The sequence below is a fragment of the Castor canadensis genome, chromosome 7 (genome assembly GCF_047511655.1).
Source record: "Castor canadensis chromosome 7, mCasCan1.hap1v2, whole genome shotgun sequence".
Taxonomy (NCBI): Eukaryota; Metazoa; Chordata; class Mammalia; order Rodentia; family Castoridae; genus Castor; species Castor canadensis.
This window is the reverse complement of record NC_133392.1, coordinates 154,819,701-154,841,867: the sequence shown is the minus strand read 5'-3', so window position 1 is coordinate 154,841,867 and position 22,167 is coordinate 154,819,701. Positions and strand designations below refer to the sequence as shown.

The 22,167-nt window shown below is 55.0% G+C and overlaps 3 protein-coding genes across 9 annotated transcripts in view; 2 read left to right on the top strand and 1 right to left on the bottom strand.

The window, feature by feature from the left end:
• The first annotated feature begins 2,983 nt into the window (after positions 1–2,983).
• On the top strand, positions 2,984–7,124 carry Fbxo6 (F-box protein 6). Its single transcript, XM_020181639.2, has 5 exons — positions 2,984–3,248; positions 4,876–5,002; positions 5,448–5,543; positions 6,422–6,557; positions 6,689–7,124. The coding sequence occupies exons 1-5, from the start codon at positions 2,984–2,986 to the stop codon at positions 6,929–6,931; spliced, it is 867 nt and encodes a 288-aa protein (XP_020037228.1). The 3' UTR covers positions 6,932–7,124.
• Positions 7,125–7,222: 98 nt separating this feature from the next.
• On the bottom strand, positions 7,223–17,787 carry Mad2l2 (mitotic arrest deficient 2 like 2). 6 transcript variants are annotated; one of them, XM_074081352.1, is made up of 9 exons: positions 17,639–17,787; positions 11,260–11,312; positions 11,059–11,177; positions 10,018–10,089; positions 9,386–9,486; positions 8,657–8,751; positions 8,276–8,349; positions 7,744–7,836; positions 7,223–7,575 (listed from the first exon to the last, which is right to left on the bottom strand). In XM_074081352.1, exons 2-9 carry the CDS (start codon positions 11,297–11,299, stop codon positions 7,534–7,536), a joined length of 636 nt encoding a protein of 211 aa, XP_073937453.1. In that variant the 5' UTR covers positions 11,300–11,312; positions 17,639–17,787; the 3' UTR covers positions 7,223–7,533. The 6 variants fall into 6 exon arrangements, with proteins under 6 accessions (XP_073937453.1, XP_073937454.1, XP_073937450.1 ...); XM_074081353.1 differs by lacking the exon at positions 17,639–17,787 and adding an exon at positions 16,417–16,547; XM_074081349.1 differs by lacking the exon at positions 17,639–17,787 and adding an exon at positions 11,808–11,882 and having other exon boundaries at positions 11,260–11,590.
• Positions 16,909–22,167, top strand: part of Draxin (dorsal inhibitory axon guidance protein) — a 27,468-nt gene continuing 22,209 nt past the window's right edge. Inside the window, exon 1 of one of the 2 annotated variants that reach the window (XM_074081343.1) lies at positions 16,909–17,124. In XM_074081343.1, the coding sequence (XP_073937444.1) occupies positions 17,027–17,124 (98 nt within the window). In that variant the 5' untranslated portion in view covers positions 16,909–17,026. Of the gene's footprint in view, positions 17,125–17,934; positions 18,071–22,167 lie in introns of those variants that run through there. The other variant, XM_020181634.2, reaches the window with a different exon arrangement.

Sequence of the window (22,167 nt, the reverse complement as noted above, 5' to 3'; positions counted from 1 at the left end):
CACAGAACATGCTCAATAAATACTCATTAAATTCAACTATCTGACTCAGCAATGAACTAGACAAGGACCAAGCCAGGGTGGGCAGGGACCACCACCCACTAGCCCTGACTGGAACTGATTTGGCCTGGGCCAGCCCCCTTGGGCAGTGCTCAGCCTATGGAGTCCTTGGTGGTGATATCAAATAGGTGCTTTAAACTGGGTGCCTGTGGCTCACACCTGTAATCCCAGCTACTTGGGAGGATCAAGCCAGGGCAAATAGTTAGAGACCCCACCTCCAGAATTACCAGAGCAAAATGGACCAGAGGTGTGGTTCAAGTGGTAGAGTGCCTACTTTGTAAGCACAAAGCCCTGAGTTCAAATTCCAGTCCCACTGGAAAAAATAGATAAGATGCTTAATAAATGTTTGTTAAATGAAGAAATTAATGAATTTAGCCCTGACAAAAACCCAATGAGGTTTTTGTTTTGTTTTGTTCCGTTTTGTTTTTTAATCTGAGTTATTCTAGGCCTGGAAAGGGCCCGGAAGCCCTGAGGTAGGCTCTGGTCCTCCGGGGAGGCCCCGTGGCTAGTTCCAGGGTGGAAAACCGGCCCCACCGCCGACTGCGCGGAGGGACAGGTGAAAAAGGTCAAGGCGTGACGTGGGTGGGGTGGATTCCCGGCAGCCGGCGTCCTCGGCTGGGGAAGGAAGCGAGCCGAGGTGGGTACCGGCTGCCTAGTGCCGGAGCGGGAGGCGGAAGCCCGGGAAACGCGGGATCCGGGGCTGCGGCAGCGCGGCGGGGCCCCGGGACCCCCAGGGCTCCTCATCGCGCGGCCGGGGAGGGGCGCCGGGCGGCCGGGGCGCGGCGCGTGACGCGGCCGGGGCGTGGCGACAGCAGACGACAGCGGACGACGTCGGCCGCCGCGGCCCAGGCTCAGCCCGACCGGAGCTCGGCCCGGCGCCCAGGTCGCATCCCGGCGGGGTCGGCGCAGCGCACGCGGGAGCCGGGAGCGGGACGGGCGGCCGCGGGCCCAGAGACGCTGGCACAGGCCGGTCCCCCGCGGGTCCCACGCCGTCTCGCCGGGCCTGCCGCCCACTGCGGGCCTGGCCGTGCGTGGGGCGCCCGGCCGAGGACGGTAACGGGACCTCCGGCCCCGCGCGCCTGGGGATCGGGGACGGCGCCGAGCTCCCCGGCCGCGCCTTGGCTTCAGCTTGGAGACATGGGCACAGTAAGAGCGGGGAGGGGACGGGGACCGGCCAGAGCATGACCCCGCCTGGCCCCGGGTGGGTCGATGGCAGGCGGCGTCCGGGGCCGGCGAGGACTTTCCACCAGAAACGCCCAGGACGGCGCTGGAGTCACCCTCCCTACGCGCCAGGCCCCGGGGGCGGGGTGGGGGACAGGGGCGTGGCTCAAGCGACGGCGCGCCTGCCCAGCCAGCGCGAGGCCCCGAGTTCGAACCCCAGTAAGGGGGGGAGGGTGGATGCCACCAGCGCAGCTGAGGACTTTACTGGATGCTGCATTGGGAAGCATTTGTACCTAAGACTTACTTGGTCTAAACAGAGCTTTTAGAAAGTTGTCAACTTTTTCTTTGTTTTTTGGTTTTTGGTTTTTTTTGAGACCAGAGCTTACTATGTAGTCCAGGCTGCCCTGGAAGTCACTGTGCAGTCCAGGTTGCCCTTGAACTCAATATCCTCCTCTGCCTCAGCCTCCCAAGTGTTGGGATTACAGGGGTGAACAACCACGGCCTGCAAGAGTTGTCAACATTTTTAAATAGTCAAGTTTCACATAAAAAAAAAATTAAAACTGTTTATAGTTAGAAGACTTGGCCACACTGTTGGATTTTGCTTTTTCCTAGCAAGGATTTTTCACAAGGCTCAAACTTCTTGTTTATTTGCTTGCTGGATTTTCTCTACCATGTTAACACACTCCTCCCTGAGCAGACCCAGACTGTGCGCTCGCATGGACAAGAGCTTTGGTCAAGGCTATGGGGAATCAGAAGAAGCCAGAAAATCTGTCCCCCGTCCCCTCCCCCTGCCATGTAGGTAGAGGACATTCTCTCACCCAGGTGGGAGCAGATGAGGCCCTTCTGAGTGACAGCACAGAGCCCTGCTGTGGCCCAGGCCACCCCCACCCACCAGGGGCAAGTATAGGGATAGCCAGAAGCTCCCAGGCCAGATTCCTGGCCCGCCTAGCCCTGATTAGTGTGTCATCTCGCTGACGTGTTCAGGTCAAAGTGAACAGCAGGGGAAGGGTCACTGTGTCCCAGCTGCTGATCCAGTGATCACCAGTGAGTCTGGGAATATAAGCAAGATTATGTATTCTGACAGTGTAGTCACAGCATTAAAAGAACAGAGTCACCAAAACCTTCAAAGAACTTGCAGACAACAATGTGACCCACATAAAATCTATCACCTGGCCAACTGGCTTCACAAAGAAGCAATATTTTTATTTATTTGTTTTCTCATTATATAACCCAGGCTAGCCTGGAACTCATGATCCTCCTGCCTCCACTTTTTGAGTACTGGGATTATAGGCTTGTACCATCACACCTGGCTAGCAATTATTTTTTAATTGGGTGATGTAATTAAAAATTTGTCTCTAAAGATTTTACTTTAACCTTTTTTTTCTTTCTTTCTTTTTTTGAAACTAGATCTCCTTGTGATACACAGGTTGGCCTGTTACCCTCACTGGCCTGAAACCCCTGGGGCTCAGGCCATCCTAGCTGGGACTACAGATTCAGGCCATGGTGTCTCCCTCTGTCCCTAAAGACTTAATATCTTCACTGCACTTTTCCAAATGTGTGTGACATGTGACTACCTGTGTCCTGGAAGGACCCTCAGAAATGCTTCCTTGCCCGGGGCGTGGCTCAGCAGAATTGCATGAGGCCCTGGGTTCCATCCCCAGTGCTCCTGACAGGAGGGAAGGAGTCAGTCCCTGGGGACCTCTGCCTCCCTGTTCAGGGCTCACTGCTGCTGTCCCCTGCAGGCTTGAAAGCACACTCCACTGCCATGGCCCTGGTCAGCATCAACGAGCTGCCGGAGAACATCCTGCTGGAGCTGTTCACACACGTGCCCGCCCGCCAGCTGCTGCTGTGTTGCCGCCCTGTCTGCAGCCTCTGGCGGGACCTCATTGATGTGGCAACCCTCTGGAAGCGCAAGAGCCTGCACGAGGGCTTCATCACCAAGGACTGGGACCAGCCCGTGGCTGACTGGAAGATCTTCTACTTCTTGTGCAGCCTCCGCAGGAATCTCCTGCGCAACCCATGTGCGGAAGGTGGGCTGAGAATGAGGCGGGGCTGCTACCTCATGCAGGTTCCTTCCCTTCCTAAACCTCAGGGTCTTAGTACTTGCTGGAATGTTCTCTTATCCCTAACACCTACCATGCTCCCTTGGTTCCACCTCATTCTTCAGATTCCTTTCAGAGACCTGCCATGACTCCCTCACTGAAACAGTGTCTCTCACCTCATCAGCACCCCTGTGTATTGATTGCCCTGTGGCACTTTTCATAACCTGAAGATATCTTTTTAAGCTTTCTCCTCTGCTACGAAGTTCAACTTGCAGACACCTAATGGTTCTCGTGTGTCACTCTCTAGTGACGCCTTCTCGTGGCGATGTCCTTTTCTTCTCAGTAAGCTCCTGTGAGTTGGCCACACAGCGAGGGTGGGCCCCGTTTGCTAGGCGCGATGCCCTGGGCCCCACAATGTGACTTGCCCAGAGATCTAGTCTGCCAGCCCTCAAGTCTGGCCCTAGCTGATTAGACTCAGGCTCGTCTCAGGCCCCACAGACAACGCCTAGACACTCAGTCTCCTTCCTGTCTCAGATCCTGTTCAGAAGCTCTCCAGTCAGGCCACCAGCCCAGCTCACAGCCTCAGGACCAGGCTCAGCATGGGGAGCATGGGGCGTATCAGCCCAAACCTTGCTTGGATCTGCCCAGGACACAGTTCCTGGAATTCTGTTATTCCTTTGGTCTCTACTGGGGAATCCCCAGAGCATGTGGGAATAGGTGTGGGCTCCTGGTGGGGAGCAAGCAAGTGATTTGGAAAGGCTCCCCATGATCCGTCTGGATACCCCAGTGGAGCAGCAATACCTACTGCCCTCTGAGGTCGGCCAGGCTCAGCCTGAAGGGGACGCCCTCTGAGGTCCCTCCTGGGGTCCTTTATGAACACCAGCCCAGGGGATGCTGGTGCTCCCACTTGACACCTGCTGGGGGAAGAGGGCATCTAATCAGGTCAGAACCGTGGGTCCTCATACCTACCTCTTGCTGGCAAGTCAGCAGCCCCTGAAATGTCTCAATGGAGGTACTCTTCCTCCTGGACACTAGGGGGCGCCTGTGGTCAGGTATCCAGCATGTGGGAGGACTCCCATCAGCTCCCCATTTTTCTATGGCAGACCCACCCACAGCAATGTGGAAATGAGAGAAAGTTGATCTAGAATTTCTGGTGAATGTGCTTTTGGTAGCTGCACCTTAGGCCAGTTTGAGACAGAGAGAGAAGGAGCAAGTCCCAGGTCAGAGCCTATATGAGAGGAGAGACAGGAATGTTGGAGCGCTCTAAAGGGGAGCTCAAGGCAAGAGTAACCCGCTTGGGCTCGAGGGGTGCTGACTATGGCTGCACAATGCCCTTGAGAAGAAGCAAACTTCCACAACCCCAGAAATCTGAGCACAAGCCTGCCTGGCCTCCAGAAGATCCTTGCCTCACCACCTTTCCTCCCTCTCAGGAAAGCAGGAGGATGGGCCTAGAATTTAGACAGAGGGCTGGTATGGCTCAGTGGCAGAGCATTTGCTCAGCATGTGTGAGGCCCTGAGTTCAATCCCCAGCACTGCAAAAAATTACTTCTACTACTGCTGCTACTGAATGCAATACACTTAGGCAGGGAATCTCACCTGGGCTTTTGTCTTCTAGAGGACATGAGATCGTGGAGAATTGACTCCAATGGAGGGGACCAATGGAAGGTGGAGAGCCTCCCAGGAGATCATGGCACCGACTTTCCTGACCCCAAAGTCAAGAAGTACTTTGTCACGTCCTATGAGTAAGACAGACTGAACCGAGCAACTTGAGTTGAGGACAGAGGGTCAGGACACCTTTGCCAATCTCAGATTGAGCAAGGCCTAAAGCTCCCAAACATGTCCAGAGCCCATGGCTTCCTGGAACCAGTAAATGTGGCCACCGGTTCCCAGGTGTGGGATCAGTGTTAGGCATCCAAGAGAGCACTGGGCAGTTTAGGTAGGTCAGGGTGTCTCCATGGTACCCTTGAGACTAAGCCTGTGGACTGGGATCAAATGCCACCCAGGCACAAGTGGGTCAGCCCAGGGTAGAAGCTTTAGCAAGCTCCAGCTAATGCCTGTCCTATAGTGGTGAAGGGGTGCCCCGGGTTCCTTAAGCCACCTCCCTGGCCACTATGTGCTGACCTAATCTGGCAAGGGAAGGTCCTGCCTCACCCAACTGGAAATGCAAGTCTTGTTTTTTGCCCCCAGCATGTGCCTCAAGTCCCAGCTGGTGGACCTCAAGGCTGAAGGCTACTGGGAAGAGCTACTGGACACTGTCCGGCCAGATATCGTGGTGAAGGACTGGTGAGTGGGGTTCGTGGCTTGTGTCCACTCTATAGCCTTCCCTCCTGCCACAGTACTAAGCCAGAGAGCCCAAAGCAAGTGCCCGTTCTGCCCAGCAGTGTTCTAGGCAAGAGCTGCCCTAGAGCCAGGCAGACCTGGCCCCGCCCCTCTCTGGAGGCTCTAGCAGTTGCTCCTCCAACAGCACCTCCTGGCCTCCTCTCTGTAACATGGCCAACATGGTACATTGACCTGTTTGCAGCTGAGGCCTACCCATGAGTGGTCACTAACTGGCCTGGGAACAACAGAGGACCGCAACCCTCTCTGGATTTTGTGAAAACTCAATGCCTTCCTGCCTAGTGCCTCCCCTGCCCACTTTCCTCCCTTGCACTCTGCCCCTGAGCTGCACCCCAGCCTAACACACAGCTCTTCAAGCTGTTCTGTGCACAGAACTAACTGCAAGGCCCTGCTTGGCCCATGCAGAAGCAGGACCCCATTCCAGCCAAGCCCCAGGGCCACCCTGAGAGGGGAGGGGCAACGCTTGCTGGGTGGCTAAGCTCAGCAGGGGTGAGCCCACCATGAATCTCCTATTCACTGTAATGTACAGGTGACATAGCTATGACACTTTGTCTCTGTAGGGCCTTTTGCTTTGTGGGGTCACATCTTCAGTAGAATGCCCAAAACCTTGCCCCTTTCTCACATGGGGTGACTGAGGCTCCGTGTGGATAGACTGCATCCCCAAGGGCCCAGCAAGGCTTAGAGTCTCATGGGCAGAGCAGCCCAGGCAGAAGGAGCATGCTCAGGACAGTGAAACTTCACTCCAGAGTGGCCCAACTGCCTGCCCCGTGTCCATGGCCAGCCATCAGTGGCAGGTGCACAGCTCTCAGTCCCACCCTTTCCAGGTTTGCAGCCCGGGCAGACTGTGGCTGCACTTACTACATCCGCGTGCAGCTGGCCTCGGCTGACTACATCGTCTTGGCCTCCTTTGAGCCCCCACCTGTGACCATTGAACAGTGGAACGATGCCACGTGGACAGAGGTGAGGCCTCCTCTACTTGCCCCACCACCCTCTTTCTCCATGACTGAAGCCCCTGCCTCCCAGCCTGGACAGCACCCACCATATCCCCCTCCCCAGTCTCCATGATCACTTTCCTCTCCCCTCCCTGCCAGGTCTCCCACACCTTCTCAGACTACCCTCCAGGCGTCCGTCACATCCTCTTCCAGCACGGGGGCAAGGACACTCAGTTCTGGGCTGGCTGGTACGGGGCCCGTGTCACCAACAGTAGCATCATCGTCAGCCACAAGACAGCCAGGAACCCGGCCCCCTCCCCACCGGCTGTGCCTGAGATGCTTCAGCCACAGGGAGAAGACACCCACTCACCCTTCCCGCTTCGGTTCCACAGGCTCTGGTGATAGTCATCATCTGATAGCCACTCATCCGTTCTCTGTCCCAGTCAGCCAAAGTCCCCCCCAGGCAAGTGCATTGGGTAGGAAGGTCCCTGTCCAAGAGCTTCTGCCTCCGTCCAACCTTAGCAACCCTGCAACTTGTGATTTGCTGTCACACAGCCCTGACATTTTATTGTAATAAACATTTTCAGTAAAACCAGCCTGGGGTTGGGTTTATGTGTGAGTGGGGATCACTGGCACTGATAGAAAAGTGCCCCTCCTCAGTTAACTTGGCTGCACCTGCTTGTCTCACTCTGGTTAGTGACAGCCCAGTCAGCCCCTGGGGCCCTTTATTGAAACAACTCACAGAACAGTATTTGAGACAGGCAGTGTGTGGGCCAACTGAACTCCAGGGCTGAGAAACTGCAGTCCCAGCATCCCTCACTGCCCTCCTGGGGAGGCCTCCTCAGAGAAGGCAAGCAGACCTGAGCAGCCATACACAGAGGCAATAAGGGATGTCACACACACAGGCAATAAGAGCACTTGGAATCGGGGGGCCTGCAACACTGCCCAGGGCCAGGGACCCCAGAATCAGCCAGCCATGGCATCTGTGGGTAGCAGGCGTATCCTCAGCTGCTTTTATGAGCTCGTTCTTCCACGTAGAGCTGCATCTAGTAGACAAAAACAGTCACATTCTGGAGAACCCAGATCTCTGGGCCAGGCATCCTGGGTACCTCATCCTCTCCCCCAAGTCTGAGACCTCTGGCCAAGCCTCAGCTCTGGGCCTCACCTCATGACAGCCTCTAAATAAAAGTGCCTTTGGTCGTCACACAGCTCACCTTTAAGATGTCCGATGTCATGGTTTTTAGAGGTATTAGCCGGGGGTCGTGCATGTGGACGTCCTGCTCATCTGCCAGGATCCAGGGGAAGTCCTAGGGAGGGACCACAGTGAGGGCATTGGAAGGGGCCAGAACCAGACCTGCCCTCACTCTGCCACCCCTGCCCTCCAGAGCTGGGGTCCTCAGACTCTAGGGAATCACAGGCAAGGCACATTCCCAGGTTCCTCCACCAGGAGGCCAGGAGCCCACATGATTTATAAGCCTTGAGCACTGATTTTGAAACAGGCAAGCAAGGCCCCTCCCTCAAGAACCCCCTTTAGAAAGGCCAGGATGGGCTGGCAGTTTCAGTGTGCAGCTCCGTCGGGCTCCTCTTGGGTCTGAACTCTCAGAAGTAGCAGTGGCCGTGTGGCTAACATAGGAAGACTGGCTGGATGCTAGGCACTGCCATGAGCAACACTACTGCCTGGCCATAGGCAGCACCCCGCTGGCCTAGAACTGATCTGCCAGCTCCCTCTGTGCCCACTCCTCTCACCTTGATGACCTGGATCTTCTCCATGTTTCGGGTGGCAGCTTCTCTCGTGTGCACTAGAACTGTGAAGGTGCAGCCTGGGGAGAGAGAGTTTGGTCAAGGCCGGCTGGGCCACATTTGCCTCCCACTGGCCCAGTCTCTTCCACTTCCCTGGCCAGCCTGATAGCCCCCCAGTACAGTGTAAGCCAAGAGTTAACAGAAGACACAGTCCATGGGAGGCTGGAGCCAAGTGGAGTTAACCAGGGAGGCTCCCTGGAGATGGACTTGGGTTCTGAAGGACATGAAAGAAGAGATGAGGTTTAGTCCAGCCAAATGGGGACCTGAGAACACAGAACAACCCAGGGTAATCAAGGCAACCACAGGAAGAAAAGGGAGTGAGCACACCTGGGGGGTTGTGGTCCAGCACAGCGTCACAAACACTTATCTTCAGGATGAAGGCTCGGAGCAGCTGCTCCACATGAGACAGCAAGGAGTCTGAGCTGGAAAGGGAACAAATCTCCTTGGTGCACTCCACTCAGGAAGCAGCTGTGCGCCCAGAGCCCCTGTGGTGCCCAAGAAGGCCAGCCCAGCCCTACCCCAGACAGAATGGAGGGAGGAAGGCAGAGGGCAGGGGGTTCCCCTCCAGCAGGACACCAAGCCAGGAGGGGAAAAGGGTGGCCTAAGGTCATACAGTCAGTAGGGACAATGGGTACAATTCCAGTACCCTGACCTCACCATAGGAAGCGTGCAGTTGGCCAGCTAATGCACGTGCCCAGGTCAACTTCTAGTTCACTATGGTCTGGGTGATTGACTGGGAAGTCAGGAAACTAGGTCTGTGTCCTGGGCTCTGGCCCCACTGGGGTGATACTGGGCAGCTTATGTCATCTCTCTGGACTTTAGTTCTTCATCTATAAAGTGAGGCTGGGACTAGCATTCATCAGTGCTAGAATGGAGTGACACAGGAGGTTGTCCATGTCACCTGTGTACTGTCCACAGACATGAGTAGTGGCAGCCATGTCTCAGCTACTAACAGCATATTTCTCCTCACCATTTCTCCTCTCTGGCCTTTACCAAGATAGTGGGGGCTGCCTTCAAGGTGGCAGCACCAGCCACAGATACACAGTGGCAGCTTACCTGATGGACAGCAATGGAGGCTGAGTGATCTCAAAGACGAACTTCTCTACTGGGCGGTGCTCTTTATCCAAAATCACCACCACCACTTTCTCCACATCATTCTGCAAGGACAGGATTCCCCACTCCAGAGCTGGGTGCTGGGCCAACCCACCTCCACCCCTCCCTGCCCAAGGAAGGCGGGGAATGGCACTTGCTGCCCTCCTCAGCTGCTGACCAAGGCTCCCACAGAGCCCAGCAAGCAGATTTGAGAAGTTCAAGTTGGTACCTGGAGGCACAAGTTGTACAGGCCAGGAGGAGAGGATGCCTGGCCCCCATGAAGCTCCAGAAAGTCTCAAAGGCCAGGATAAGATTGGAGAGGGAACCCTGAGAAGCCCAACCCAGACAGAACTCAAGGAGAGGAGAGTACCCACAAGAAGAACCCAGAACCCTCTTGGGCAACCCCTACTCAGAGTTAGCCCCACTGACCAGGCTCCCAGCCCCTTGGCCCAAGGTAACCAAGATATGACCCACAAGTTCTAGGGCCTGTTGCTGGTAGGGGGTGGTCTCCGCAGTGCAGGGGATACCCCACACAGTCCCTGCATGGAGGAACAGACAGCGGGTGAGGTGGATGGAAGGGCCAGGCACCCTCTTACCTTCTCCAGGAGTGGCTTGATGCAGTGCAATGTGTCCTGGATATATTGATTCAACTCTGGGTGGCAGGACATCTGCACACAACCCCACACATTACTGAGGCTTGAAGCATGGATGGGGGCCACCAACATCCCCCACCCCCCATTTGCCTTTAGCCAGGAACCCAGCAGTGACCTAGAGCACCCTGTCTGAGAGACTCAACTTCCCATAATAGGACTAAGAACTGTGAATTTATCATGTGAAGAGAAGTTCAAAGCAAGAATTCATTCCCCCACACTAGCACCTTAAAATAACATCAGGGGTTCTTAATGGAGGGTCCTCCAGTGTCTGAAAAGCGCTTAAAAATGTACACAGAGTTGTGTTCGTACAGATGGCCATTTCTCCAGAAAAAAAGGATGAAAAAATTAAAGCAGAATTCAAAAATTAAGACTAAGGAGCTGTGTGGCCTCAGGCAAAAATTACTTAACTTCTCTGAGCTTATTTCATATTCGAAGTTCTCAAAAAAAAAAAGTGAGGATTAGAGATAAGTACCTAGTATATACTGGGTGCTCAGTAGGTGCTGGTTCTTACTTGCTTTTTTAGGTGCTTCTGCCACCTTCCATTCATTCTAATGTTAACTGAGTGCCTTCTAAGGGAAAGGCACTTCTAGAGACTGGAGATGGAGCATCATGTTTATTTTGCCTTTTAACCTTAACTCACTGGAGTTTAGGGCAAGAGAAGGGAGGGAGAAGGTGGTGGAAGGAACCCCAAACTGAAGGTCCCAGCTTCAGGAACTCTTAAAATACAACAATGGCCGCTCTAGCCCAGGTTCCCTAACTTCTGGCCAGGGGAATTCCCTTGTGATGGAAGGGAAGGAAATGCCCCAGGGTGAGGGGTGGGAGGCTGTCTGGCTATCAAAGGCTGTGGGAAATGGGGGAAAGGGGTGGCACGGGACACTTAAAGGTTTAAAAAAACTTTTTAAATTCACTTTTTACCCACTGAAATTTTGGGGCAGGGCGACCAGTGGCCCCAGCCTGGCCATAGGGTGGGGGAGGGGGGCTCACCTGGACCGGCACATTGTACTTTTTGCGCTTCTGGAAGATGCCCACCGGGTACACCTCGCGCACGTAGAGGATGAGGTGCACCGCCACCTCCAGGAACTCGCACAGCACATCAGCCACCACTACAGAGAGGTCACAGTCCGGTGGGGAAGACTGCCGGCCCAGACCACGCCTTCACTCCCCGTCCGCAGGTCGTCTCCCTACCTTGGCCAAAGTTGAGGTCCTGTCGTGTGAGCGTGGTCATCCTTTCCCGTCACCTGGGGAGTGGGGCAGGGGTAATTCCAAAGGCCCAGGAGCTCAGGGCCCGCCTCCCTCGCCCTCGGGACCCTTCTCCTCGCGTGGGGAGGCGGGGAAAAAACTCCCCTTTCACACAGAAGTGTAGCAGCGGCGAGGGCCCCCCAAACCGGTGTCACGCGTGGGGGCATCAGCTGCGCGGCGATCAGCCTCCGTCCACCGGCTGCCCGCGCCCCCTCGCTCCGCTGTGCCGGGGGGAGGGGGCAGGAAAGGCCAGAGCCACAGTCGCTGGGGGAAACCGCTGTAGACGCAGGGCCGGTAACGCAGAACCGGGAGCGCAGAGCGGAACACACCGAAAGCACAGTCAGGTTGGAAGAAGTCCCGCCCCCTGTCCGGCCAGATCACTCCCTAAGAGTCCCACCCCCGTCTTCTCTACCGGTACCGGCTCCGGCTTCGGCCCCCACCCGGGCTCGGGTCGGTGCCCCGGCACGGGAAACCACCCACCCGGCTACTCGCACCTCCCGCGCAACCTGCAGCCTCGGCGCTGCTTGGTGACGTCCGCGGCGTTCGGGCGGGCCTAGTGCCGCCCTCGGCCACGCCCACTCCCCACAGCTGTCCAATCCGGACCTCGGGGCGGGAAGGAGCGGCTACGGAGGCGGGATTAGGGGCGGAGCCTGGGAGGGGTGGGGTCAGGCCTGGGCGTCAGTGATCCCAGCGCCGGGGGAAGAGCTGAGACCTCCCTTCGACTTCAGGTGGGCGTGGAAAAAAAAAAAAAAAAGCGGCCGTCTCCGCGCAGATCGCTGATATTTTCCCCTTCAGGGCATTTCTCTCGCTTTAGAGGCGCTGGAAGGGGACAGTAGGAGTTGCTGATGAAGGCCAGGTGCAAGGCCCAGCTGGGAACTAAAGGGCAACTACATCTGGCTGCTAGTCCCAGAGTCACCATCCCCCGACCTTCAGTTGCCCAACCGACAGAGAATCAGCTGGCAGGGGGTGGGGACAAGGTCTGGCTTGGGGGCTGGGGTGCACCCGGGACTCCCCCGCCCCACCCCCACCCGGAACCTAAGTGCAGCCTGGCTTAATCAACCAAAAGAATAAAACTTCCCCGCTGGCTGGCAATGTAGCTCCTTGGTAGAGCCTTGCCTAGAATGTGCAAAGCCTTGGCATTCATCCCCAGCACCTCAAAAATAAATAAAAGTAGCCGATCTTTGTAAGCTCCAGTCTAGGGCTAGGGCACTGGGCTCTAAGAGTGTCTGAGGGTGAATCTGCTAAGTCCTCAAAATAACTGTTTGGTAGTTACTACAATTGTCTCCTTTTTGCAGATGATCCTATGAGGCTAAGAGGGAGAAAATAATTTAAAATAAAATTAAAAACCTACCCGAGACGCACAGTTAGGGAGGGGGCAGACAGAGATGCCCTCTGCCACTGCACTTTACTGCTCCGGAGTCGCCCAGAGGCATGGAAGAACTGAAAGGGCCTTCAGAGATGATGAGGATGATGATAGTAATAAAAATAATTGCCACCGTGGAGGAGGAGTCAGTATGTGACAAGTCCCGATTTTTTTTGTGGGGGGAGCAATACTGGAGTTTGAACTCAGGGCCTTTCTGAACTTGCTTGGGAAGCACCCTACCACTTGAGTCGTAGCCCCCTCCCCAGCCTGAACCTTGATTTCTTTAGTTCCCTCATTAGCCCTAGGAGCTAAGTATGCATTTTACAACCCCAATTTATAGCCAATTAAACAGGCTAGAGATGGCCCCTCAGTGACCAAATTCACATAGGTGGAATATAAACCCAGCTGTGATGCCTATTCTGACACTAGGGCTTCAATTATTTAAAGTCCCCCTCCACCCCCCACACCTCATTTTACAGGTGGAAAATCCAAGGTCAAAGAAGTGGCTATGGAGTTATGGGAAACAAGTCAGGACCAGAAGCCAAGAGGACTTTGTCTCTTAGTGCCAGGGATATCAGAGCTTATCAGGAGTCCTGTCCATCTGTTTGTACACTGTTGACCATTTACAGCTCATTATTGGGGCCTGCATCCTCCTCCCAGATGCCTTCCACCCTGCATTTACACACTTCTAATGCACAGGGATGAATAACCTACCGAGCTGATTAAACAAGGAATGTCAGCACAGCATTTCTCAAAATGCAGTTCTAGGAAATCTGCATCCGAATCCCCAGGGAACCTATTAAAAACTTGGCTATCCAGCTGCCCTGATCAGGGTGCACAGCAGGGCACTGGCCCTTTAACAAGCTCCCCAGGGACCTGGATGCCCAACAAAGTGTAGGTGGGAATTGCCACAATTGTTTCTCTGCATTTTTATAAAACTTCAATGCTTAACCCAAAGGAATGGAGGTACTCTTGGGAAGTGAAGCCCCTGTGAGCACATTTTGGGCACAAGAATCCTGCTCAAGACTTGGGGATCCTGCCCGTATCATGCCATGTAGAAGACCCTTTGCACACTGAACCAGCAGAGCAGGAAATAGACCTGGGAGATTTCATCATGGCGGATGTTTGGTGACTTGGGGGAAGGGAGGCTCCTTCTTTGCCCACCTCTGGAGGCTATCAAGCAGCTTTTTCATTAGTGACAGGCAGTGGCAGTCTCAGGAAGGCAGTTCCTTGGGAATGGAGCAGGGGCAGGAGCAGGGGGCCACGTCAGCAAGGGACAATTGGGGCTCTGCAACATCTGTTTTGTTGTATCTTAATCGAATGAGCATGATGGATGGTCATGGGACCCAGATTACATTGTGGGGTTAATTTATTACATTTTTTTAAATGCCCATTTGCTGGGAGGCTGTTTTTCAAAGTTATTTGCATGTTTTTCACCATAATGGCCATGTAGGAGGGCGGAGGGAGGGGACAATGGATGTTAGGGAGGAGAGAGTGCTTATTTGCCAACTGGAGCAGGTCCCCAAGGGCCTGCCATAGGGAAGAGGAAAACTCACTCCTGAGACATTTAAATGCAAACAGGGAAGGTGCCTTGCAAGAAAATGTGGGTGCCAGCCCAGCAGAAGGCAGCAGAGGGTTTCTGGGGTCAGTTGAAGAAATACCCAGGTAAAACCACAAGCCATTGAGGTACCAGCCTCCCAAGATGCTTCTAAGGTCCCCTCCAGTACCCCCCAGGCTGATCACAGGAAGTCTCATCTATCCCATCCTCCCCAAGGCTCCCAAGAAGCCAAACACATGGGGGCAGGGCAAAAGACTCATTCATTGGTTCAGTTTAGCATCTCAGTGCTGGCCACTCTCAGGTTCTCAATCAGTGTGTGTTAGGAGTGAATGAAAGAATGACAGAGGGAAGAAATGAATCCAGCATGGTCTGGATAAGAAGCAGAGACCTCTGATTTCAGCGCTTGGGCTGTAGGTGATGCTCAGAGAAGAGCTGTTTTCAAAAACAAAGCAAGGGCTGAGGATGTTCCTTGGAGAACCCACTGCATCCTCCAGGCCTACTCTGTTGTCCACCCAGCACTGCTCCTAACCCAACTGTAAGGCCCTTCACTCTCTGAACCTCAGTTTGTTCATGTATAAAATGGGAAAATGGCAGAGCCAATGCCATAAGGTTAAATAAATAAAATCAGGGTTTGAGGCCAGCTCAGGCAAACAGTTTGCCAGACCTTAACTCCAAAACCTAACCAAAGCAAAATGAACTGGAGGTGTGGTTTAAGCTGTGAAGCCCCTGTTTTGCAAGCTCAAAGCCCAGAGTTCAAACCTCAGTCCCACCAAAAACAAACAAAAACCTTCCATAAACCTTCACAAAGCATAAAGTTCACATTTTGTCTGTGTGCACTTCAATGGTTTTTAGTGTAGTCACAAAGTAGTACATCAATCACCACTAATTCTAGAACTTTCTCATCACTCCAAAAAGAGAAACCCCACACCCTTCCTCCAGCCCCTGGCAGCCACTGCTGTACTTTCTGTCTGTGGACTTGCCTGTTCTGAACACGTCCTGTAAATGAAATCATGCAAGGGTGGCCTTGCGTATCTGGCTTGTTTCACATAGCACCATGTTTTCCAGTTTTATCTGAGTCGCGTTACACGTTCATTCCTTTTTATGACCCAATAACATCCCTTTGTATGGCTACAGCACACCTTCTTATCCTCTCATCAGTTGATGTATACACTTTGGCCAATCAACTGCCCCATTTGACACATGGGGAAACTGAGGCTCAAAGTCACCCTGACTTGGATGGGACAGGAGTCAAGACCTTTCCTAACATCCGCCTTCACTCTGGAAGAATCCAGAGAACAGAGTCCAAGTTTGTCAAAAGATCATCCATCTGACTGGGCACTGGTGACCCATGCCTGTAGTCCTAGCTACTCAGAAGGCAGAGACCAGGAGGATCAAGGTTTGAGACCAGCCCGGGCAAATAGTTCAAGAGACCCTATCTTGAAAATACCAAACACAAAAAGGGAGGGCAGAGTGGCTCAAGTGGTAGTGCCTGCCTAGCAAGCATTGAGGCCCTGAGTTCAAACTCTGGTACTGCCAAAAAAAAAAAAAAAAATCACCCATCTGGGCCAGCACCAGTGCTTCAGTCCTGTAATTCTGGCTACTTGGGAGGTTGAAATTGGGAGGACTGAAGTTCTGGAGCAGCCCCAGCAAAGAGTTTGCAAGACCCCAACTCCAAAATAAGAGCTAAAGTGAACTGGCGGTGTGGCTGTAGCAGTTGAGTGCCAACTTTGCAAGCACGAAGTTCTGGGTTCAAACCCCAATCCCACCAAAAAAAAAAAAAATTAACAAAAAAAAAAAAAAATAGCTACAACAGCTCCTGAGCCAGCTTCTGGCTCATGAATGCAAGGCCATAATCTCATCCTTGATGAGGAGCCAGTAACCCCTGTTACTGGCTGCCTAGCTCCTTTCAACTGCATGGTTCTCCTCCCCACAGTGGCATGGCTCATGACCTCATTTTCTTTGCAAAAACAAAAAACTTGCCTCTCCAAAGTGGTCTTCTCTACTAGCAGAGTAGCTCAAGTGGTAAGAGTGCCTGCCTAGCAAGCATGAGGCCTTGAGTTCAAGCCCCAGTACCACCAAAGAAAAAAAGAAGTCTTTCCTGACACTTTTGTAAAACCACGCCTCTTGCCCTGGATGCTTTCTCTCCTGCATGCACAGAGCAGACCCTTATCCATTTGCTTACCCTGGTGCCGACCAGCGCATAGAAGGTGTTCAAGAGGTACTTATGGAAAAGGTGATTCAAATCTTCCACTAAATAAACAGCTAAGTCTTTTCACTAAGCCATCCTGGTGCCTGCCCTGCTGAGAATCTTACAGTAACAATGGCAGCTGATTTTCTGGGAGCCTTTCCTATGGGCGGGGACCTTAGGAACACTGTCTTCCTGCACCGCCAGCACATTCTGCATTTAATCCTTGAACCCAGTTCAGAGAAGTGAGGCCCTTGCCCAAAGCTGCGGGATGTGCCAGAAGAGCAACCCAGGCTCTAGCCTGACTGCAGAGCGGTGCTCTTAAACCTCTAAGCCATAATTTGTCACACTTTAAAGAAAAAGAGAGAGAGAGAGAGAGAGAGAGAGAGAGAGAAAGAGAGAGAGAAAGTGGATGTAAGCCGCCTGGCAAGCTGTGGGCGCCAGGCAAAACTGCTTTCCCACGTGCCAGGGTCCCGCCCCAGTGCTCTTTGATCTTTGCAGTGTCTGAGGCCTCACTGACCCCGTCGTGAGTTATGAGGGCCATGGGACCCATAACGCAGCATTCCGGGACTTGCAGGGTCTTCAAGACACGGCGCCCCGCGTGGTGATGGATGATGGGCCGCCCGAGGCTGGCTTTGTCCCGACTGAGCTGGGCAGAGGAGCTCCCGGCCGGCTTCGGACCGGGCGTGGCGAGAGGCAGACGGGGTGTGTGTGTGTATGTGTGTGTGTATGTGTGTCTGTCTGTCTGTCTGTCTGTCTTGGGCGATCTTTATCCCTTCCCTACGAGACCGGCAGGGAGGTGAGGGGGGGTGGAGAACAGGTGCGCCGACGGCGCCCAGGTGGAGGTGCCCTTTGAAGACCTCGTGCACCCCCACAAGGAAGAACGACTTCTCCGAGAACGCCCCCCACTCCGCGCACTTTCGGAGGCTACAAAGGCCCCGCCGCTCCCCGTCCCGCCTCCCGGCCCCGGGCATTTCTTCCGTCCCATTTGACAGCCTAGGCGGAATAATCCTTTTGGGGACCCGCCGGCCCCTGCATGGCCAGACTCGGCAGCAGCTGAGCGCGCAGACTCGATCCATTGTTGGGGGTCCGCCAGAAACCCCCCCGCCGCGACCCTTTGTCGCCCGCTCCCCGCAGGACCGCTCCAGATGCGCCACCGCTGCCGGGGCCCCTCCCGTCCCCCGCGCCCTGGGGCCGCGCCGAGGCGGCTCTTACGCACCGGGAGGAGTGGGCCCGCCTCGCCCGGTGCCCGCACGGCCGCCGGGCTGCGCCCGCCTTTGTCTGCCTCCTTTGTCTGCCCCGCGCCCTCGCGGCGGCGGCGGCGAGGCCTCTGGGGAGCGGGCCCAGAACGCCGAGCGCAGCTGGCGAGGGCGCGCCGGCCGGGAGCGCGCTGGGCCCGGCCGGGCAGGGGCTGCCCCTCCGCGGGGGGCAGTGGAGCCCGCGGCCGGGCGCCCCTCCTCTGGCCCCTCCCCGGCCCCTCCCCCGCGCTCCCGCTCCCGCCCCCGCCCCCTCCCCCTTCCTCCCAGCCCCGCTCAGCCCGGGCACATCCTCCTGCCGCCCGCGCACCTCTCGGCGCGGTCCTGGCTCTGCGCTCGGCTCCCGCAGGCCCTCGGTCCCGCACCCCTCGGCCCCCTCCCTGCTGGCCGGACAGGTAAGGCACGGCCTCGGCCCGCCCCTGGCCCCGCCCTCCCGCCTCACCTGGCTGCGCGCCGGGACAAAGGTGGGCTACCTGGCGCGCTCCGGGGACTGAGGCTGGAGGTGAGGATGCCACTTTCGTCCTTGCCCTCGGACTCGTCCGTCCGTCCGTTCGCCAGGCTGTCTGCTGCCCCCGCTCCTCGCCGCGTGTCCCCTCGGCTCCTGGCTCTGCTCCCGGTCTCCTTGTCCGCCCTTCTTTCACTGGACACTCACTTTTCCACGCTCTGTCACTACCTCGCGCGCGCCCTCAACGCCCTCTCGGGGTCCTGGCTCTCGTCACTCTTTCAACTAGCCTTTTGCCTTTGGGACCCGGCATCTCTTTGTCTCTCTCTGTCTCTGAATCTCTGCGTGGTCTCTTAGGCCGGGCACCCCAGGCCACCACCGTTGGAAGAAGGCTGGAGGACCCCCTAAGCCGGGGCAGAGCTGACGGGAGTAGCCTCCTGCCCTTTCAAGGCGACCCCGGAGGCTGGGGTGTGTTCGGACAGCACTGAGTGCACCCCGGGCCAACACCGCCCGTGGCCCCGCGCTCTCCCACAGCTAGGGCTGTACCCTCGAACCCCGAGGGCGCCGGGTTCGTCCGCTGGCTGACTCAGTCTCTCTCCCTCCCCACTGTAAGCTTTTCTCCAGGGCACACTAGGGTCTCAGCAGCCTCAGGAGCAGAGGTTTGAGGCTTAAGAGAGCCTGGGTTTCCCGCCAAGTTTTCCTTGGCGATCTCTGCTGGGTGCTCCGTTGGCCTTCACCTCACTGGGATGGTAGCCCTTGGGTCCACACCCCTCCACCATGCTCGAGGTGTCGACAACTGGTTCACCATCTCTCTGGGGGCTGGCAGTCAGGAGTGATTTTGGACAAAGGAATGCATCTCTGTCTGAGCCTCAATGTCCCAATCATAAAAGGGGGATAATAGGACCTACTACAGGGATGTGCTGAAATGGAGAGAAAAGCCTGTGCTGTGCCTGCATGGCGCTGGTGGGGGAGGGAAGAGGGAGTCTCTGGGTGGGGCAGGGATTGGGCTGCACAGAAACCATCATAAATTGCAGACTTAGGGACACTCCAGAGAAACCCTGACTCCAGCACACTCACAGTCACACCACCTCCTCTTGTGCATCCAGGCAGGCGCACTTAAAGGCAATCTCTCCCTCCCCCTTTCTGCTATCCAAAAATGAGAGTTTAAAAACCAGGTGAAAGAGGTTTGTGCTTTCTAGTGACATCAGTGTGGCTGTGTTGGTGTTGCCAACAGCTGGCTAGCCATCAGGAAGGCTGTCTGTCACTCATCCTCAGTTCCGAAGTGATTTCTTTTTAACATGGTGTTAGCTCACAAACCATTTCCTTTGCTCCCCGGGGCGGGGATTGTCTCACTGGATCCCAGACCTGTTGTGTCCTCACTCAAACCCCTGACCGTGACCTGTGTGGTCAGAATAGAACATGCCACCTGGGGGTTCTGGCATTGATGGAGGACAAGTGGCTTCATGAGAGCAGTCTCAGGAGAGGGAAATCTCTTAGCCAGCAGTTTCCCAGCTGCTCTGGTTGAGTTTTTGTTTCAGTCACAGCCAGCATTGGCAATGGGAGCCTTTCTTTTTCAGAGAGGTAAGAATGGAGTTGGGAACCTCCCCCACCGCACCCCATCTAAGCTCCTGCTCATGGTCCTGCCCACACAGAGACCCAACTTGGAGACTCTAGCTCTTGCCATCTCTGCCCCCTCCTTCTCAGGTCGAAGCTTTCTTAGGAAGCCAGCTCAGCAGCTCCCACGACCCCTGGGAACTGGCTCAGACTCTCCACATCTTTCACCCACATGGAAACGATGACACCTCCTCTGCCTTCCTCCCACCATTCAGTCCATCCTCTCTCCCCAACACAAACCTCTCCGTGGCTCCCTGTGACCACTAAATAAACTGGAGCCCTCTCTTGGCCCTGCCCCACACTCAGTGCCTCTCTCCATGCTGCCCTGGTTCTGCACCCCAGGTTCCAGCATGATGGAGATAGGTCATTTCCAGGACCTGAGCTTTTGCCAGAGCTCTTCCGTCTATCTCAAGTGTCTCCCCTGGCCTGTGCTTAATTCAAACCTGTTCATCCTTGCAGGCCATGATCAGGGCCCTCCTGTGGGCCCCCTGCTCTCCCTTACCTCTCTTTCTCTCAGGAATCCAGGTTCCATCAGCAGCAGCTGTCTGCTCTTTCCTACGTGAGGGCTGGGTCTCCTTCCACTGTGGTTCCAGTGCCTGGCACACACGTGTTGTCTTGAATGATCAAAGGGGTAGGAAAGAATGGAAAAGTACAAGCCACAGCATCTCCCTGGGTTCCATTGGGTTCTGCTGGCCTGGCCAGGGCCAATCTGAGTCCAGGGCTGGGCAGGCTGGAGGAAGAGCAAGCCACCTAGAAATCCCAGCACTCCTGGGACTGTCAGTTTCTCTGGAGATGAGGATGCTCCCCTTGCCTGGTGATCAGGAGGAAACTGAAGCTCAGAGGGACCTTAGCAGCTATGTGACCTGGAGAGAGGGCCTTCACTTCTCTCTGCCAGGACGTGATGGAGCAGGGGTGTGCACCCAGCCTCCCTGCCTCCTGCGAAGAGTAGGGGCTGCCTCTAGAGAGGGATCCTGGGCAGGCAGCCAGGAGCCAGTCATACAAGCATCCCTGTTCTGGTCCATTCCACTCAGATCTACATTTCTCTTGCTGCTCCTGGCTCCCTCTGCTTGTCCTAACCCAAACCTTCCTCTGGGTGAGTGGGTGAGGAATTTCATGACTAATGGGGTAACCAGTCCTCTCCAGGAAGGTTGAGGGTAGGTGTCTGAATTCTTACCACTAAGCTGCACTCCCTGGGTCCTAGCTTTGGTGATTCCCCACATGCCAACATCTGACATTGGCCTTCTGGTATGCATCCTTGATGGAGGCAGCATGAGGAATGAGGCCCCTGTTAGAATCCAAAGCAGGTAGATGAACTTGGCGATCCTATAGGTTTTAGTGTTTCTCTCTGTCCCAGGCTCTGTGTAAGGCACATGTCATGGGGTCCCTGAAAATCACAGCAAGTGCACCAGGATTACTGAATAATAGCATGAGGAATAGCCAAAGTCAAATGAGTCAGGTGGCTGTGGGTTTGAATCCAAGGTCTACCACTTGCTCTGCTGTGCGACCCCGGGTTACTTCCTCAAATCTTTATCCTGATATTTCTATGTAACCATTGTTCCTAGCCAGTACAAAGGACTAAATTAGTTAATGCATATAAAGTCCTAGACCTAGAATAGGAGATGCCCAATAAATGATACCCAAACAAATATATTCATTGTTCAGATGTGAAACTAAACAATGCCCAGAGTGGTTAATTGACTTGCCCAGAATCACACAGCTTCAGTGCAGAGCCAGGATTGACATCCAAGCTTCTCTGGTTCCAGGTGTCTTTCCATTCCACCCGGCCTCTGCCAGAACCCGACAGCAGGTGTTTTGTCACTCGAAGATTAAGTGATTTGTCTGACCAAATGGAAAATTATGTTAAATTGTCTGAGTATCAAGATAATGAATTTTGGGTACTATGGGGGCTGGCCCCACACTTAGACAAGTGCTTAGGAAAGGAGAGGTAGCAAGAATCTGTGATCCAGCAGGATCTAAGACCTGAGGGAGGGGGCGAGGGAGCACAGAGTTGGAGATCGTAGGTGGGTGAGGTCTCTTAGGAGTCCCCCCCACAAACCTCTATGCAGGTTTTTTGAGGTGGGAGCCTGTGGGGGGGCGGGTAACAGGATCCCAATGCTAGTCTTGGACTCAATGAAAGCAGATGGAGCCGCCCCTGCAGGGAAGCCAAACCTCATTTGCCAAGACAATGGTCCTCTCCAGGCTGGCCAAAGCCTGTCCTGCCCCTCCATCGATCACCCTACCGAGGACAGAGGACATGGCCACCCGTGCCTGCCCCCTGCACACTCAGCCACAAATGCTTCCAGAAGCCTCCCAACCCCCACCCCACCCAGTCCCTGGCCCCCTTACTCCCTCTCTTTTTCCCTTCCCATACTACCAGCAGCCTCTGCTTATTTTATCCTTACTGTGGCCCACTCACTGTACAAACCCTTACCTTCT

Bases quoted from the DNA above. Each gene is read 5' to 3' on its own strand.
- Mad2l2 (XM_074081352.1), bottom strand. From the start codon at position 11,299: ATGACCACGCTCACACGACAGGACCTCAACTTTGGCCAAG. The intron at 10,090-11,058 runs GTGAGCCCCCCT...GGTTGTGTGCAG, and splicing joins AGTACAATGTGCCGGTCCAG to ATGTCCTGCCACCCAGAGTT. The intron at 7,837-8,275 runs GTGAGAGGAGTG...GTCCCTCCCTAG, and splicing joins AGAAGATCCAGGTCATCAAG to GACTTCCCCTGGATCCTGGC.
- Fbxo6 (XM_020181639.2), top strand. From the start codon at position 2,984: ATGGCCCTGGTCAGCATCAACGAGCTGCCGGAGAACATCCTGCTGGAG. The intron at 5,544-6,421 runs GTGAGTGGGGTT...CACCCTTTCCAG, and splicing joins GATATCGTGGTGAAGGACTG to GTTTGCAGCCCGGGCAGACT. The intron at 6,558-6,688 runs GTGAGGCCTCCT...CCTCCCTGCCAG, and splicing joins ACGATGCCACGTGGACAGAG to GTCTCCCACACCTTCTCAGA.